Source organism: Parambassis ranga, chromosome 17, assembly GCF_900634625.1.
Source record: "Parambassis ranga chromosome 17, fParRan2.1, whole genome shotgun sequence".
NCBI classification, from domain to species: domain Eukaryota; kingdom Metazoa; phylum Chordata; class Actinopteri; family Ambassidae; genus Parambassis; species Parambassis ranga.
The window spans coordinates 13,748,024-13,766,680 of record NC_041037.1 but is presented as its reverse complement, the minus strand read 5'-3'; the positions used below and the strand labels follow the sequence as shown (position 1 = coordinate 13,766,680).

At 41.2% G+C, this 18,657-nt stretch overlaps 1 protein-coding gene across 2 annotated transcripts in view; it reads left to right on the top strand.

Annotated features, from left to right (window-relative positions):
* Nucleotides 1-18,657, top strand: part of kcnn1a (potassium intermediate/small conductance calcium-activated channel, subfamily N, member 1a) — a 42,518-nt gene that overhangs the window by 4,115 nt on the left and 19,746 nt on the right. The window contains exons 1-2 of one of the 2 annotated variants that reach the window (XM_028428525.1): nt 2,045-2,155; nt 15,828-16,301. In XM_028428525.1, the coding sequence (XP_028284326.1) occupies nt 2,087-2,155; nt 15,828-16,301 (543 nt within the window). In that variant the 5' untranslated portion in view covers nt 2,045-2,086. Of the gene's footprint in view, nt 1-2,044; nt 2,156-15,827; nt 16,302-18,657 lie in introns of those variants that run through there. The other variant, XM_028428524.1, reaches the window with a different exon arrangement.

Here is an 18,657-nt window from a genome sequence, read left to right as displayed (position 1 = left end):
TCAAACCGTATCTGGAATTTATTTCTCACTGTGTTATCCAAAAATGAGCAACATGATGGAGTGTGAGTGGAGCTAAGGTGGGTGGCTGCCTAAGTGCGCAGCTAGCAATCTTACACAACACCCACTTGCCACTTAAACTGGGCATGCTCTTAATTATTCCTGACTTTAAGCCATAATGTAATTTCAACATGTAAATTATTTGTAAATATAACCCCTATACAGCTGAGATCTATGGAGATTCACTTCTGGAGTCAGCCTGAAGGTGAACTGCAGTCTTTGGCGCTTCTGAGTGGATGTTTCTGTTTGGTATTACACCAATTCTAGAGTTTCATCGGATGGACTAGGGTTGTATTGCATGTGGACCCAAGCAGCAGCATCTGAGGCGTAGAAATGAAGCCTATGCTAGTGTCAAAAACTGCAGTTCCTGTCTTAGCCTCTGGGGATCGGTTCCTAAGAGCAACTCAGTCCCCTCTGAGCTCCATATTAAAAGGCTAAACTTTATAACCTAATACAAAAAGCTATTTTTTGTTGATAAGTTTACTTTTATGGTGACTGAAGGGGTGAATTTTTATACACCACCTGAGCTACACTTGGACTCCACCTCTTTGACCGTAATTGGAGATTAAGCAGGCTGTTATGCTGCCAGCATGGCAATAGTAGGAGCCTCTCACACGAACTCAAAAGAGCTCTTCAGAAACCTACGGGTGGCATCATGGATGCTTTGTTTAGTCATATACAGTTTTTTTTCACTCAGTCAGCGTTTGTTTAGGTTTAGGCAACGCACAATCTTCCCGTCTGCAAAGAGTTTGCTGACTGACAGATTTAGCATGCATTTATTCACAGAACCACAAGAGGGTGCACAACTTTGTGTTCGCAGAGCATTAAAAACGCCATACATTATAAATAATTAAAATGACATTATGGATAATGGATTAATATAGTTACTTAATCATTTTTTTCTCTTGGCCATTTCATTGCTGTATCAGTGATGGTGCTCCATAACAACTACACAAAATAAAGCTATCTTTTTAATTTACTACAGGACAGCATATACAGGAAGCAGATGAAGTGTTAAGAAGAGAAGAAATGTAAAAAAAAAAAGTGCACCATCACTCTCTTCAACCTGCCACATCACCCATGTTTGTTGGGTGAAGAAGGCCTGTAAGCTGCTCTACTGTTGCTGTGTGTGTGTGTGTGTGTGAGACAAGTGTCAGCCCACCTTTCAGGAGAACATAAGGTTGTATGTGTCAGTGCAGAACGGATGGCTTGGAAGGAGGAGGAAAGCTATTACTGTAAAGCCTTTTTGTGCAGCTCCTGCCAAACTGCAGTCCAACATGCGTATAATCACCCTACATGATTGAGGAAAGGTCAACACTGTGTATATCAAAGTGGCACTTGCAACCAACTTAGTCTGTGTTTGATGCTGTCTGGAGGATTTAGCGTGGTTGTGTTTAATGCTGGATGGGAATAGTAAAAAGTGAATAATCATGTTTCCCAGAATCTCATGCAAAGAAACAAACTCTTGTTTACAGTTTTGTTTCTTTAGTATTTTATTTCTATTATTTTCAGTTTGAAATGAATCACAGCAGAACACTTGTGTTTTTTAGCTGTCCAATATGAAGTTACAATGCTTAGGTAATTGGGCTCTCTCTCTTTCTCTCTCTCTCTAAAAAAAAAAAGTGGTTTATCTTATCAGTGGCGTGTGTTTGTCTTGGCTCTGTAATAACGCTGAGGTAACGCTGAATGCTGGAAAGCTCAGAACAATTGATGTGGACAGATGTGCTTACAGCATTATGATTTACCAGTGTGTTCATGCCAGGAGAAACATTATGTTGATTTAAACTTTCTCTATCGGTCATCTCTCTGTTGTTGTTACAGGGGCTCCGTTTGTTTTTCTCTCATTAGGCGTCCATGTTTTCCACTACCATCTGCATACAAGTGTATGAGGGCAGCCAACACCTTTAAAATAAACACACACACACACTGCTGCTGAACAATTAAATGTCAGACAAGGGGCAGATCCTAGCTCACATCCTCTGTATATGACGAAAGAGTGCCACTGCTGTAGATCTCTGATAACGGCTACATGTTGAGTGGTAGGTGTGAGCTGTGGGAGCCTCTCGGTTTTGATGGCAGCTGGCAACACACACAGTCCGTAAGTATGAACATCAAGCTCTTTTAATAATTGATTGCTGATTTCCCTATGTTTTTGTCCACTGTGTTTAAGTGCTGCGCTGCGGTCCTGCTCTGAAATAGATTTGTGTTACCATGTGTGTTGCTATGGAGAGATCAGCCTGGTATTGTGTAGCAGTCACTCTCTGGGGTATTGAGTTTGGTCAAGGAATCATGTGCAGAACAAGATTATCTTTTGGATTTACAAATCATTTCACACCTACCTTTTACACAGACAGAGACACAGACACACACACACACTGTAAGGAAGCCCGCACAAACACTGATATTACTGTAAGTGGTGTTCAAACAGAGCTCCACTTGATATAGTTCATTCGCTTTACGTTTCATTTGAGTGAGCCAGCACAAGGAGAGGTGTATTGAATTACTTGCAGTCCAGTTGAATACAAAGAGTGGAAAGAAAGGCATGTTGGGGGTTTCCTCAGACGCTCACTGCTTACTTACTCCATGAGTGGAGGCACAGCATGTGCAGCAGTCCATGCAGTTTGTAACTTGACTGTTTGACCTTTCATGGTGTTCTCCTTCTATAATGTGTGTTGTAAAGTACAATTTCCATGTTTTTTTAAACTCCAGTTGTCTGCCAAGTCCCCATTATGGCTCTTTGCTTAATAAATGACCGCGGTTCATTTATATGGTAATTCCTGGGAGAGGCTGGCCAAGAGATGCCAGGCATATAATGTATCATCGCAATGCATATGCTTTATGGCTAATTAGGTTATTGATCGTAGGCTGTTGCTGCGTTGGGGCATGATCACAACACAAAAGAGTGCGAGAGTATGAGTAATGCTGCTGTAAGCAGATATTTGTTATTCATTACAGTGGCGTAGAGATTCAGAGGTACAGTGATGGCTTCATATGTGTGAGGGTGCAGGTGTGTGCAGCCTTCTACATATCTTAGGATATTGCACACTCACTGAGTCATTTCATTATTGCCTGCTGGCTGTTTTCAAATGTTTGTTAAACATAGTGTTTGGTAGGAGTGCAGAGTGCAGTAATGAGATGTAAGCGATGTGTGATTTCATCATACTTTGCTCACACAAGCGACTGACGCTTTGCTTGCAGCCTGCCCTTGGAAGCTCTACTTTGGCTTGCCATTGTGAGACTTTGCACAGAGAGTGTTTGCTTTGTGTGGCAGGGAGTGTGTGTGTGTGTGTGTGTGTGTGTGTGCGCGCCACCCATCTATGTGAATACATACATTTTTCCCCCTCCTTCTCATCAGGTCTTTATACCCTCAGGTCAGATTTTGACTGCTGATCCCCTGAGCTGCTGTACTACTTAATTTACAACACATGATACACCACCGATTTCCTGTAAAACCCAATCACAGCCTCCTCTGGCCACTGATAAATATTCAGTGAAGAACAAAAAAGCCTGAGCTGATGTACCCTGCCTTCAGCTGTTTACAGATAATGTGAGTACTATTTGTTACCTTTGCACAAACAGGGATGTTTCTGTGGGAATTTATAAAATGATCCCAGCATCTAATCATTTACTGTATGTGTGATATGCAAATTCCGGAGTGTTTCTGTGCGTCGCTGTCCTTAGCTAGTGTGGCTTTTTTCGAACACATGAAACAGGAGACAAGCTGAATGAAACTGCTTTCCCTCAGCTCTGTCATTACCTTACATCACCCACAGCTACTGTATCATGGATAACGCAGCAAAAGAGAGAGCTATTGAGGGTCTCACGAAGTAGGCGATGTTGCTGCAGCTGCAGAAAATAACCTCAGCTCCATAGGATCCTTCTACTGTGTGTATGTATGCATGTTTCTTTGTACCTGTTAGAGAAAGAGCGTAAGTGAATGAGTGGGAGAATAGCTTTTGTATGTCATTATCATGGATGCCTCTGTCTGCAGATGGTAAAGGTCACATTAATTCTATAGCAGGGATCGTACTGTATCTCTGCTCTGTATTCTTCTCCAAGAACAATTTCATGTTTGAGTCATAGCGACTTGGCCTCCATGCTTAATTATGCATCTGCAGGAGTGTGCATTGTACAGTGAGGATGATCATACTGCATGTGTCAAAGGGACAGTTCAGCTGAAAAACCAAGTATTTACATTATAGGCTGTTGCGCTGTTTATTTGTCTGCTAGGTCTTGGTATGTGTTATTGGCTGAATAGCACTTAACTTGCTGTGCTCAAAAAACTCAATAGCTATGCTTCTTGCTAAGAATCATGACCCAGTTACTCAAGAAAATCTACACCTGTGTTTGTTTGGTGCTTTGAGTACCACAAGTGGAATCCATGCAGTCACATCATTTTGGAGAGAAGGCAAAAATCGGTTCTGATCAGCTGATACCTCTGCAACTCAGCAAAATAATCCAGTTGGATATTTTGTTCTTTGTTCTGTTTTTTCCATTCATGTAGCGCCTCTTTCCCTTCCTCCCTCTCCCCATGCTTTCCTCTGGTTTATGATAGTGGTTTCTATGGTGTTTGTCTCTCTGCATGCTGCAGTTCTTATACAGCTGCCTCAGCCTCCATTAACAGCCTCCCTCTGACTGTTAACCCCTTAATGGTCCAGTGGATTTTCACAGTTTCCCCCTACTACCATAATCTTTTACCCTTTCATAAGCAGAAACTGCCTTTCTTCCTGCAAACATTCATTTTCAATCACTTTTTTTTCTGCTGCCCAGCTACCTCTCCTTCTCTGTCAGGCTGACAAAAAAGCTTTTTAAATAGAATCAATTTACACTAAAGGGCCCAGGGGGTATTAGAAACTGTAGCACTTAATTTCATAACCAAAAAAAAAAAAATCACTGAGGGAAACTGCTGTAGCTTGAGGCTGTTAGTACAATACCCAGAACTTTTATCATGACTGTAGTACAGTACAGTGTGTGGTCTGGTTATGGTTCATTTATCTGAAAACAACAGTGCGCATAAGCAAGTACACCAGCTACGGCATTTTCTTACATTTTCTCTGGTAGTGTCTGTAGGTGAATACAAATGTGCAACCCCCCTTTTTTTCTCTGGTGAAGTGAAACAGAGTGGCCCCACCAGAGAAAATAGGGGGGTTGGGGGGGTGGCGTTCTTTGGCAGATAAGGATATTCAATTAGTTTGAGTCCATGGAAGACCGCTGCAGCACAGTCTGAGCATGTTGAAGCTGGGTGACATATGGTAAGGGCTCTCAGTCAAAAGTGGAGAAGCAATGAAACCTGATATCTTCTCAATTCATCTTGTCACTGTTTAAGTAATTTTCCCTGTAGAATGTCAGGAATATACTATCAGCTTTATCATCTTTTTTTTTCTCAATGGGAATGTTTTCATCACTGAACTAAGATAAAAAGGAAAAACAGGAAATAACACTGGATGGATTTTAGATTAAGCTTGTGTTTTCATTGGTGTTTATTTACCAAAACAGTCGCTGTATTTATTCATTGGTATTTTGAATTGACATAGTCTTCAATCAGAATCAGAATCAGAATCAGAAGTGAAAAGACATTGAAGTGGATTAGCAGAGAATTCCACATCTCTGTCTTGCTCTCTCTCTCTCTCTCTCTTTTTCTCGTCCTCCAGCTTCCCCGTTGGCTCGTATCCTCCTCCCATCATAAATCTCAAGCAGGATGTTTCCAGGCAACTCTCCAGTCAATCTTTACTGAGTTTGTTGCGCTATCGATCTGTCCTGTGCTATAGGTTGTCCTGGCTTCTCTCTCTCCGCTATTGATGTTTTTGCCTTGAGGGAAAGAAAGAAACTGCCTCAGCTCCGAATTTACAGAGGGGCTGGTTTTCAAATGACTTACAATCACCTCGCAATGAAAATAGAAGTTGTCAGGAGGTTGGCATTTATGCATTGATACTGTTGTTGGGTCTCACTGCAGTGAATGCAATTGGATGTGAGGTAAAGATTGTGGGATTGCAGCGTTATGGGGCACTTAAGGGTGCTAATGTCTTTGAGGGATATATGGCCTCTGTGGTCCCGATGGGATGTTAAATAGCCACGAGGAGAGCAGTCACCTAATGAGAGGGGTTAGTCTGGTGGGTGGACAAAGCTAAGCCTGTTTCAAGCATCTTGGTTGTAAGTGTGTGTTTGTGTGTCTTCTGTCCCTGACCACATACATTTTGATAAATAGGGAAAAGGACATCGGTATGACAGGCCATTTTGGTAATAAATCATACATGTTATGTAATTCTACACCATACTCTCCTACACACACTACACTACCCTCTTACATGTATCACAAGCTACTACATATACATACTATTATCTCAAGTACTGAACTCTTCTCATATGACACGTGTGAGAGGATAATGGAGAGTGTGACATCACTGTACACCGAAGTTGCATTAAAAGGAGTCAGTTTGCATCAGTTTTTGTCCTCAAACACACTTTTTCATCTCACCCTTACATTAAATTATTTGTTTTATAACCATGGTTCTTTTTATGCCTCCATACCAGTACGAATTCTAATTATATTACTGATGTGTATTTTGGTTTCCGTGGAAACAATTTCTTCCAAAGCCGGCATTAGTGTTGTTTTAATTCTGCACCCAAACCACAAGAAAAGAGGTTGTGGTTCTGACACCACAATCCCCTGACCACTCCGTTATGTTAATTTGAATAACATTAAACCAAGCAAATCTTCCGAAAACTTCGTTTGCCCAGTGCAGCTCCACTGTTGATAACATGCTCCTCCTACTGCAACACCTTTTTAATCATGATTGTGTACTTAAGCTATCGGCCGTTTGTCCAATTAATTCTTTTGCTGCATGCCTGCGCACACTGCTCACCTCAAAGCTCCTTGCTGCAGGCAACGTATTAGAAACGACTGACTGCCATGTTAACCTGTTCATAGTATTTTAACGCTCTCATCCATCAACCTGACTTTGGCACTTCAGGTATTTTAAGGAGGGAATTTGCTTGTTGTTATTGTGTACTGCCTAGCGCTCCTTGGCTCTGATGGGTAGCTGTTTGTCCTTGTAGTAGAGGGAAACAAAAATAATTAAAGGCTATTTTCATTTGCATGGATAATTGCTGCATTGTGAACATACAGACGTTCCTATGTGTAAGGTGTGTTACTGGGGATTTCAGACTATATGAAAGACTTGCTGCATTCGTAGGATTTAGATCGTTGGCTTTAGATTTCTGTTGCAGTTAAAAAGATAGCATATTCACCACTTGGTCGAGGAACCTTCAGGGGAATGGCCAAACTGTGGTTGGTGCCCACACACCAGGTGCTCACTCGATATTAGGCTACATCCCACTCGATGTGGCTCTGGGGAATTATCCACCTGGCAGTTGAGTCTGCAGCCCTTATATAGTAGATTCTTAATGTTGACTGGTGTCAGCCTCTTGATCTAATGTACTTAAGCTGTCAGTGTTCTGTACTTTGTTTTGCTGCATGTATGCTGCTCACATTAAAGCTATGCTAAGGAAGAGAAGCCAGTCTTTTGTCTTCCCCTTTCTCGAGGCAGAGTAATTACACGCTGATAACATGTGTATTCCTACAGGTCAATCGACCTCTCATGGGTCCTAGAATATGGTATAATACTGAGACTTACCCTGTAGGATAAGCACTGGGTGCACCAAAGACAGCTGCAGAGAAAAACATGTCATTGGTGCACGTTGATTATGCACCAGCACCATTTTTATTTAAAACAATGAATGATACTAACTTATACAAACCATTGCTGTGACTTTCCCTCTTCGAGAGCACTGAAACAACAGAAGTGAAAGTCTTGTGTCGCGGTCTACCTCACCTCCTCTCCTCTGCTTGGCCTTTTATGAGAAGGTTTTTACTACTAGGGAACAAACTCGGAAAGCTTATTATGCTTTTTCCTTTTTGCGGGGCAGCAGTGGCTCAGTGGTAGAGCAGGGTTGTCCAATAACCAGAAGGTTGGTGGTTCAATCCCAACTTCTCCCTAGTCACAGTTGTGTGTCCTTGGGCAAGGCACTTTACCTGCATAGCCTCCAGTGTACTCACTGGTGTATGGCGCTCTTTGCTGGGCTGCCTTAAGCAATTTCCCCATTGTAGGACTAATAATGGTTTCTTAATTTTTTTAAATTTTTTTAATTTTGTGTGTCCATCTTTGGTTAAGTTACATTCACATGTTCTTTGCTAATGCTCTGATGACTTTACTCATGTTATGACTACATATTTCATTATAGTTTCTTTAATAGAGAACTCTGCAGAAATTTGAGTGAAGACGTTGGTGCAGTCCATATTTGTCAGGTTGGCTTGTGGTGACTGAGTGATGGATTGGCTGTCTTCAGTATGTTTTTAGAAAAAAGATGAGCACAGCCCAAGCATTCCTCTAAAGATTACAGCATTTTCATGTGTTAATATTGAACTGGTGCAACACTGCAAAGCTTTGAAGATCACTGGTTATCTGTAGCTGTCCACTGCCCTTTGGTTTCAGTGTCAACAACTGCGGGACAACCGGAACTGTAGGCTAAATAGACCTCTTTGTAGCATGATGAAACAAAGCTTTTTTATTCAGCCAAACAGCATTTGACTATGCATGAACATTGACAAAAAGACACAACAAGTTTGTGTTGGCAGCCATCGGGAGAACAGATAACTGTCACTAAATGTTGTTGTACTTTGACACTGAAGAAACAAAGTTACATTTTTTGTGCTTTTTAAGGAGATTTATGGACATACTGTATATAGTTAGTGTGCCATTACCTTTCCATCCTGCTGTCTGTACAGGGTCATGGCAGGGTTGGAGTAAATCTGATACACGCATGATCAACATCAAAGTACAGTCATTTATCTGGATCAATCCATCCTTTACGACTCCGACCTACAAATCAAATATATAACAACCACCTCCAATAATTTGCTGGAAATTAAAATTGTTCCTAATGAGGCAGTGGGTGTCCCAATCTCCCCGGGACCTACTTTATGAGACACACACTCACGCATGCACACATGAACAACCTTGTTGGGTCGTAATTATAACAGCACAGTGTCTCAGCTGAACACAGCATGTTATTAGTCCTAACAATAACACGTTCCCATAGGCACATACCTGTGTCCTTTCCCTCCATGGAGCTTCTAACTTGTTTTTGGATACTTTTGAGTGAGGGAGGCTGAGAAGACAAATATTGGCTCAAAACTGAAGGAGGGAATGCCCAGACGCAAAATTAAATCGGACGTTTTTCCCTTTGATACTCTGATACTCTGTATATAGCTGTAGTTCTATATCCACACCCTGTATCATGCATTATTTATTTATTGTGAAAAAAAGTTATATCTACTGTGCTAATAGGATATTCTTCTCTTCCATGTTTGTCTTGTTTTTTTCTACTCTCACTGTTCTTACTGTTCTTTTGTCAGTGCACCTAAAAATAAATAAATTATGACCACATCATGTTTCAGATAATTCCTAGCCTAAGTGATCTTTAACCCTCAGAGGCCCACTGTTGTAATATTACATCACATTTAACCTCACAAAAATTAAACCAGACATGTTTTTTAATCTTTCAGACCACATTAACATCAATAATGAGTTCTATTGTTCAGGTTTACAATGTAGTCAGATGATAGATTGTGTAAATAGGTGTGGTTACATGGCCATGAACTTAAACAATTTGTGAACTTGCCTTGAAGTTCAGCACCCTGGTCTTTGTGACTGTATAAAATAAGACTTAAGTTAAGTAAAATGCCTGAAATATTTGTTTTCTGTAATAAGTGATATGCCTAGATCATGCAGATATTAAGATGTTTAATTTATTGATAGTTTCAGTTAAGTTAAGTTTGTTAAGTCTATGTTGTAATTTTACAATATTGGGTCAAAGCGGTAGCAGATTTGTATTATTTTTATTATTATTTTTATGTTTTTTATGGTCGTTCATAAAAATATTATATAAAAATATATATACATGCAATAATGTAACATGCATTATCAATTTGGTGTGACTGTGAGTTTACAAAATATAGACTGCTATTATGAGGCTTTAGCAGTAAAGACTGCAAATTAACTCCTGCTGGTTTTGTACATGTGTTCACAATGTGAGCGATATCACTGAAATGTTGCTACCCTTCAGACCCTGCTTTGTAATATTACATTTCCCTAAAATCTTACTAAAATGTCAAAGGTGAAAAAAGTTGATTTATGCATCATAGGCTTCCTATGACAACATCTAAAAGGTAAAAAAAAACATTTGGGTCTCTGAGGGTTAAATAATACCAACAAAGAAACTAAACTGTAAAATATTAGTTCCTTTTGGGATTTAAAGATATTGTCCAAACTTTATGTCTACCTCTTGTAAAGGTTATTGCATCCCTGAGGGGACTGGCACAGCTGACTTTAGACTTTATGCCAATCACTAATAATGACAGCTGATGATTTTAGCAGACCTCTTCCACACATTGTTAACCGTCTTCACTGAATGATGTTGAACTTTTAAGCTGCCGACTTGAGTGTTGGTCATCAAATATGCAGCTTCCATCACAGATGTTTCTGCTTCTGTTCACCCACATTTCAAGCACTCAAAAGTCACAGCGCAAAAGCACACTGCGCTTTAAAAAGACCAGTGTGGATCCATAAGCAGAAACTGATACTAGTCATAGTTGTTGTGTGGTCATCTATGACAACAGATTGATGTTGACAGAGCTGAAAAATGAAGCCAAGTGCCAAAAAACCACAGTCCCTTAAATGGCCACTTGAGGATGGTTCTAAATTCACATCAATCCCCATTGACTGCCATATTAAACTGACAGCGAGAATAAATAATGTTTACATCCTGATTATCCCGACTATGATCCTGTAGGCACTGATCTCCTGTGCATTTATGGAGCCATTTACTGATTTAGGCCTGAAAATAGTATAACAACTGTGCATCTGTGATGTCTGCAGCTGTCCACGTGTACACCTGCAATAGAGAATAACCAAGCCCACAGTGATGCTACACACTGTACAATATGCATAATCAGACATAGCCATAGGACTGGAGATGTTTAAGTAACTGTGTGAGGTGAAAACACACTTCATACTACACTTTTTTATGTGTCCGCTGTGACCTTGTCTCAGTCACATGCGAGCAGTCCATTAGTGATCATAGCAGACATGTGAAGTCAGCGTGAGATATTCTGTGAAAGCTTAAATATCGGCCTCCATTTCAACCCATAGGACTGTTGTGTCTTCATGAAACACTTACTGTAGCCTGAGCTCAGAGCAGAAGCAGCCATTATTTAACAGCAGACATCCCTACAGAGATATAAGGGCATTCAGTATGGGCGATAAGACTTTGCACAAGGAGCCTCACCTTTCCTCCTGCTGCAAGATGACAATTCTAAAATGATAGTGTTATTTTGATGTGTGCCTATGCTATTCATTGTGATGCCCTAACTAGATTAAATATATATTGTTTATTTTCTTCACCTCAGCACACAGACAGCTGTGATGGAGTTCTTTATGAATGAGGGGCTGCAGCCACTGGTTTTCCTCCATCTTTACCAGCGCTGAGTAATGATCCACATGCTGGTCAGGGATGGACGGAGGAGCCCTGATGCCTGCTGGCCTGTCAGAGAAATGTGACAGCGTCTAGTGTGCAGGGACAAACTGGAGAGTGTAGCCCGCAGCCCTCAATCACACGTGGGGGCTGGCAGAGACACCCACTGGGAGCTGTCTTCCCTCTCTTTCATTTATCTCTTTCTCTTTTCCCCTCTTCCCCATCTTTCATGTTTTACTCATACTCGCTTCTAGATCTTACTCCTTTGCTTCCTTTTTATTCCTCTTTGTGACCTTCTTTTCACGCCAGCCGTTGTCAGCATCTGTCTGCTGTTCACTGATTTTACACTCACGTGGATTTCCTCAAACAATTTCTCCTGGCTTGTTCGTTGCTGCTCTGTCTGCATCGATATCCGACCTAATCTGAAGCCTGGCTGAAGCTCAGCTTATTCAGCTAGCACACATATGTGCGCACACACACATATCCACCCACCCACTCACATACACACACATATAATTAAACAGACTGCCACACACATGCTCAAACTCCCAAACAAACACATGCAGAGGACTGGTACGATAATGCACAATTCCATTTTAGAGGATACCGGCCTTTAAAATGACTGTACATTGGGCCCATACAGCACTACAGAATTAGGATTTTCTATTAGATTTGAGCTGGCTGGAGAGTGAGACAGAAAGAGAGAGGAGAGTTGCCTTCATTTAAACGGTTCTGCACTGAGGCTTTTCAATTTGATTATGAGTCTCCATTTCATAGAGCCTGGATGCCGCATACTATTCAGAATGAAATTGAGCCGTCGGTTGGCTGGACAGGCAACCTGCCTGTTTCTCTTCTGTGAGGGCATCGGGGGACAACAAGGGCACACTGGCCTAGCATGCCCCTCTGCCACACTTTAGTTTGGTTACTGGGGAGAAGCAAAGCATCTTGGGAAGCTGGTTAAGTGGGTGGGAGTAAGGAACTGATTGAGGGCTTTGAGATTTTGGAAGGTGATGTGAAGACACCTGCTCTAAAGTCTCTGTGAAGGACTGTTTAGTTCTACAGACAAGCCAGGCACAGATTCTAGTATTTTCTAATCTTCTCTCTCTGGTCTCATAAAATATTTCCTTGGTGTGTAGAAATGCAGTAACATACATGTTCATACTGACCGATAGGACAGTTGCCCATCACTGTGCCACTCCTGACCTGGATAAGTGACGAATGATCTCCAGAAAAGGGTAACTAAAGCTGAGCATTGTAACAGCAGCCTTGCACTCTGCATCCATCACCAATCCTGTTCATTTACCTTACTGGAAGAACACTTCCCGGATTCTTCTCCTTTTACCTCTCAGGCTTCTGTTTTGTCCCAAGAGTGTCACAACATGGCAATATTACTCTGATGCATTGCTATGTAATTGGTCATTAGAAACCAAATTAGGGTTGCATTTTGTGTCTCATCTTTCAATGTGCCTGTAATCTGGAAACGTTTTAAGGTGATATTATTATGTTGAAGGGGTTAATCTGGTTTCATTTGTCAGGTGTGTTATGTTTGAGATTTTGAGTTTGAGATCAATGAGGGCTCTTTTTTTAAGGGAGCGGTGTGTTTGGATAGTCCAAAGCAGGAATTTGTGCTAAAACAAGAGTTCATTCATGTTTGAATCCACTCCTTTAACCAACAACTGATGCATGTGGTCTTTATCTTGGCTTGCTTACATAAATCTTTGCCTTCCTCTTGCCTCTTAACTAGTAATGTTTTATTAAAAGGAGTGCTACCAACATGTGGGAGGGATTTGTTTTAAATTGTCAAAAATATCAAAAACAGTAGGAACATTTATTAACATTCACAAATGCTTCAACATACATATTTCACATATTTAAAAGTAAAAAATTAAACTAGAATTGTCACAGTGATGCTGTATTGGTCTTTTAAAGACTTAAAGAGGAGAAATAAGCAAATATCTCTAAGGAGGGCTTCCAATAACAGCCTGATAAACAAAATCTGTAGCTGCTTTAATATATAGTTAAAAATGTGTTTGTTTAACAATAAAAGACTTACAGTTTTCCCCCACACTGTGTAAATGCAGTTACAGTACAAGCATCGTTACAAAAAAGGACCTTGACCCAGACTTGGGTTCAGTCCCAATATTAGAATTGAACCTGTGTGTGTTTGTGTGTGTATTTGGTACTTTTATGGCAATAGATCAAACTTTTAAGTTAAAATGCTCGGTCCAAAGCAGTTCCTACTACTTCAGTCTTGAAGTGCACACGACATGCACAAGCTCTGTAGTCTTTGTTGAGCCTTTTGGAGTTTTTCTGGGCTTTTACAGTCCAGGATCTATATTTACATATCAAGCGTCTCAGCTGTTTGAATGATACTAAAAAAAACTTCAGAGCAGGACTTCAGAATTATGTGCCTCCTACACAGAAGTGGAACATTCTCTCTGAGTGATATCACGTTGTGACAATCAAAATCAAAGGAATGATGATGTTTTATGGCTTCTCACTGCTGCTACAGTGAAGATTCAACCTGCTGTGGATAAACTAATATATACTTTCTTAATATACACTTAAGAAAATTCTAAGGAGAGACGCAGATTTATTGTTGGCTGGTCAAGATCCACCCAGCAAGATTTTGCACTGCTGTGAGAAGAAAAATCCCAAAGCCGTGATATGCATCAGATCTTTTTCTAGCAGTGAACATTTATCATTTTTGTTGCCACTAAATTGTAAAACAAAATTTGAATTACTTGTAAGATCACAAGATATTTTAATCCAAGCAGCATCTGTGAGGAACTTGCTGCTATCGTAATTTGTTGAAATGAAATCAAATTCTCCCCCTTCTAATTTTATCCTCTTACAAAGAACTGCATCACTCCCATTATTGCCCTATCAGCATCTATTTCCACAGTTCTTCCTGTCATTCAAAACTAAAGTTCACTCACTGCACAGTCTTCAAAAGTGTAGAGGGTTCCTAATGGCACAGATTAAAAGGCAATTTAATACAGAAAAGGGGATTAGAAACACTATGGGCTGCACTAATCCTTAACCTTTAGTCCTGTTCTCATGGAGCCACAATATGCGCAAGACGATAGCATCGCAGGACCAGAGTTAGTAAATTTCCATTAGGGCTGCCCTTCTGTATTCCCACCAGCACATTTAAAGGCATTAGGCATGCTTTGTCAAGGCTAATAAAAAGGGCCAGCAAGAGCTATCACACACCCCCGACTTGTTTCGGAAAAAGCACTGTTCCATGTGAAGTTTTCATAACCCATTATGATAATCTGGCCAAGTCTCTGAAGGGCAGAGGATAGACAGGCAGATAGATGCTGCTGGGGTGACTGCTCCACAGCTTCCGCATGGAAAGAACATTTTCTGTCCAGGCAAAAACTCATTCCTATCTGCCATGAACAGCAGGAGTGACATAGCGAGAAAAGAGACACGTCTTCTGGCGTTAGACAGTAAAATGTGCAGGTGATTTAGAAGCAAAGCACACGCATCATCCTGTGTTCTTTACCTCAGCTGCCCTTGGGTTCAACCGACGCGACATGTACACTCACTGTCTTTCAGTCCTGTGTTTTCCAGTTAAAGTAGTTGGTAGCTCTATGGTACGCTTGATTTGAGAACGTCCGTGCTTTCTTCTTCTCTCCTCTCTTTTTTTGCAACCCTCTGCTCATCTCTGCAGGGGAAGAGTGTTTGTCTGACAGGAAACAGGGTCATGCCGAGCATTAATCATTCATATCTAAATTTGTGCAGCGCAAAGATTCAATTTTCTGCACTTTGTAGGGTCCACTATTGGTTATATGGTTTTATTTATATATCAAACTGCATTCATTATTTATTTGTTTTGGAGCTATCCAGTTTTGATGTCATTTTTGCAAAGAAAGAGTTGAATCATACAGTCAACAAAACAGCGTTAAGAGGTCTCTGCTGTTTTTATCCTCTGAGGCGCAAACTATTTTGGATGATTCTTAATGAAATGTATCTGTGCTCAGAGTTGTTGGTAGTCGGAAAAGAAGCAAGAATTATTGCTGTTTTGACAATACTCAGTACTAAATTTGTCTTCTTTTATAATCAGAACTGTTTTGCAAGATCCTTCCCTCTCTTTGCCCTCTCCAGAGCTTCATAGATACAACTCCCACATTGATGCTCTATTTAAAGTGTGTTTCTTCAACCTACTGTCAGTTTTTACACCTCTTTTGTTGTGATAGTATTGTATTTATCCATTTCCTTCCTGTTCACAGGCCACTACTGAGCAGAAGAAGCTGAGCCATGCTGGATCCAAGCCCTCCCTCTCCGAGAGCAGCGGCCGACTCCCTCAGATAGCCATGAACACCTGCAAGTACAATGGCGGAGTGGTGAGACCACTAGTGGGCAGCCTGGCGTCCTCGTCACGCCGCAACCTCGCGGAGCTCGACTCGGAGACGCAACCCTTGCAGACACTGCACAGCTCTGGCCTTGAGGTGGTGGTGTCTAAAGGCAACGGCGGTGAAGACCCCAGCAAGGCGTCCAACGAGAGCTTGGTCAGGGAGGGCAGCGGGCGGGGCGGAGGCAGGGCTCCCCAGAAAAAGAACAGGGACATTGGCTACAAGCTCGGCCACCGGAGGGCGCTGTTTGAGAAGCGGAAGCGGCTCAGCGATTACGCTCTCATCTTTGGGATGTTTGGGATTGTTGTCATGGTGACAGAGACGGAACTGTCATGGGGGGTTTACACTAAGGTAGGTTGTGCATGAGTGGGAGCGCTGTGTTGGCATTGCTATTGTTATATTTTGAGTTATGTGGGGTTGGTAGCTGTCAGCTTCATGAAGAGTGATTATTAGCAGAGTCACTGACGTACATTATCTAACAAAGCTACTGGGAATTCTGCTCAAATACTAATGAAAAGGAGTATCATGTGATCTGCACAGTGACTAATAGTCTATTTATTCTCTGATTTTGCTTTTTACAAATTCTATTTAGCAATTAATTGACTGTAGGCCTACTTTTGTTACTAGTTGGCATCAGATGGGCATATAGTCAAAGGATGGATTCCACTACTGGTGCCACTGTGGCAGATGGAGATGGCAGCAGGAAAGGGGATGAAAAAAAGAGAGAGCAAGAGAATGATTAAGACTGAAGGGGGGTGTAAAACAAAAGATGAGGAGACAGGTCAATTAGAAGAAGACAGGAATGGAGTTCCAGTAGTTTCAAAGTGCATCGTTTACTTCCAGAAAATCAGAGTGGAGGTGACGCAGCACACTCTGGAAACAAGAACACAAGAAAAGCAGCTTGTTTTCAGGGTCATTGTGACCATGTCACCAACCCCTGGCCTGTCACTGTCCTTCTGTATTATATACGATCTTATAGGAAGAGCGCAGTCGGAGCAGCTCTTCCTATAATATTATTTATTTGTCTGCTTACTATGGAGACACTGACACTGCACTGCAGTATATGATAGGTCACAGAGCAGGTGCCTTTTATCACTGGCCTGAGTAAACAGGACTAAAAACCCTGCAGGGGGGTTTGTGTGTATACACCCCTAACTACAGCTTGTTATCATTACAATAAGAACTCAGGTTTGACACTCAGTAACATGGTGTTAACCTGTATCTTGTTAAGCTGTTTCATTTGCAGAACGTTAAACTATGTTCATAAGCAAATGGCCAACTTTGTCTGTTCACTAGCTAATTAATGTATCTATTTACTGGCCTGTTTACTATTGTCATTTTCGAGTTTTTAAAAATAGGTTGACGTTCCCTTCCTTTCTGGCATCGAGTGGCAACTTGTGACCTCCTGAGTATCTAGAATTTAAAATCCATCCTCATATTTTGACCGTTATACCTAACCTTAAACAGACAGTGTGCTGCTTATTGCCATACTTTCCAGTGTGAATGCATTCATACAAAAAGAAACTTAGGGAGTTGATAGTGCTCAGCAGCCAGTCTCTGACTGTGTGGCTGTGTGGTTCACAGATATACACCTATATATATGTGTGTGTGTGTGTGTATATATATATATTTGCCCAAAGCATTAATGTAATGTAATGTGAAGTAGATTTGTAGATGATGGGCTCTAAGTCATGTCCGTCAGATTTGTTTGATGACGTGTCTGTAGGATAAAAGCCCCTTTCACGCAGCAATGAAGGTGAAGACCCACCTTTCTCCCATTTTTTCTCACCATTGCTTGTTCGCAAACCTAAAGCAAAGCCAGCATAATGTTGCATTGCACAATAAGAGTTGTGCCTCGTGTCAGTTGTTTTCTACGGAGCCTTCTGCTGTGCCACATTGGTAATTTCAGAGGTGCAACAAAGTCCTCTGCTTTTCCTCTGCTGTGTTTTTCACACAGAACAGCTAAGATGCTACATCGCCACAACAAACAGGCAGCATGAATGAGGCTATAGATAGTCAGTGGAATAATCTATAGCATGATTTATGGCGTTTTAAATAAGTCAATAGATTTGTCTGTGGCTGTTACTGAGTGGGACTCAGTCCATTCATCAAGCTGACCTAAGCTTAAATGGAAATGACCTAACGTCCCCTCCCACAGCAGACAGGTAGCATGTGCTGTAGATGGTCCATTTTCTGTCTCACGTCACATCACAGAGCAGACAGCCAAGGTTTTCTGAGCCCTGAAGGAGGGAAACACGTTAAGAGCCAGTGAGCACTGGGACTGAAAAATCCTTGAACCTCTGGCAGGTGGATTAATTGGTTTACTCAATGTTATTTCACGAGGGACTTCTCAAAACAATTTCAGACATTAGAATGTCTTGAGAACATGTTGCCGACCTGAGGGGCGAAGCAATCTAGTTGATAGCTAAAAATACATTCTGTAATATGGACCAACGAAGGACAGAGTAATATTGAGCAGCTCTGACTGTCATCACGCTGACGATTATGAACAATATTTCCACTTGTTTTTGTCATTTGTCGCTGGTGTCGTTATTATAATAACAACCCTGTGATCATTTGCCTGCTGCAGAGTGGCGTTTTAACACCATGACTGTTAAACTGATTTATCAGCTGGCATTTTACCAACATAAAGGGGGGGGTATTTGAGTAGTACATTCTCATTTCCTAGATCTATGGCCCCAGCGTA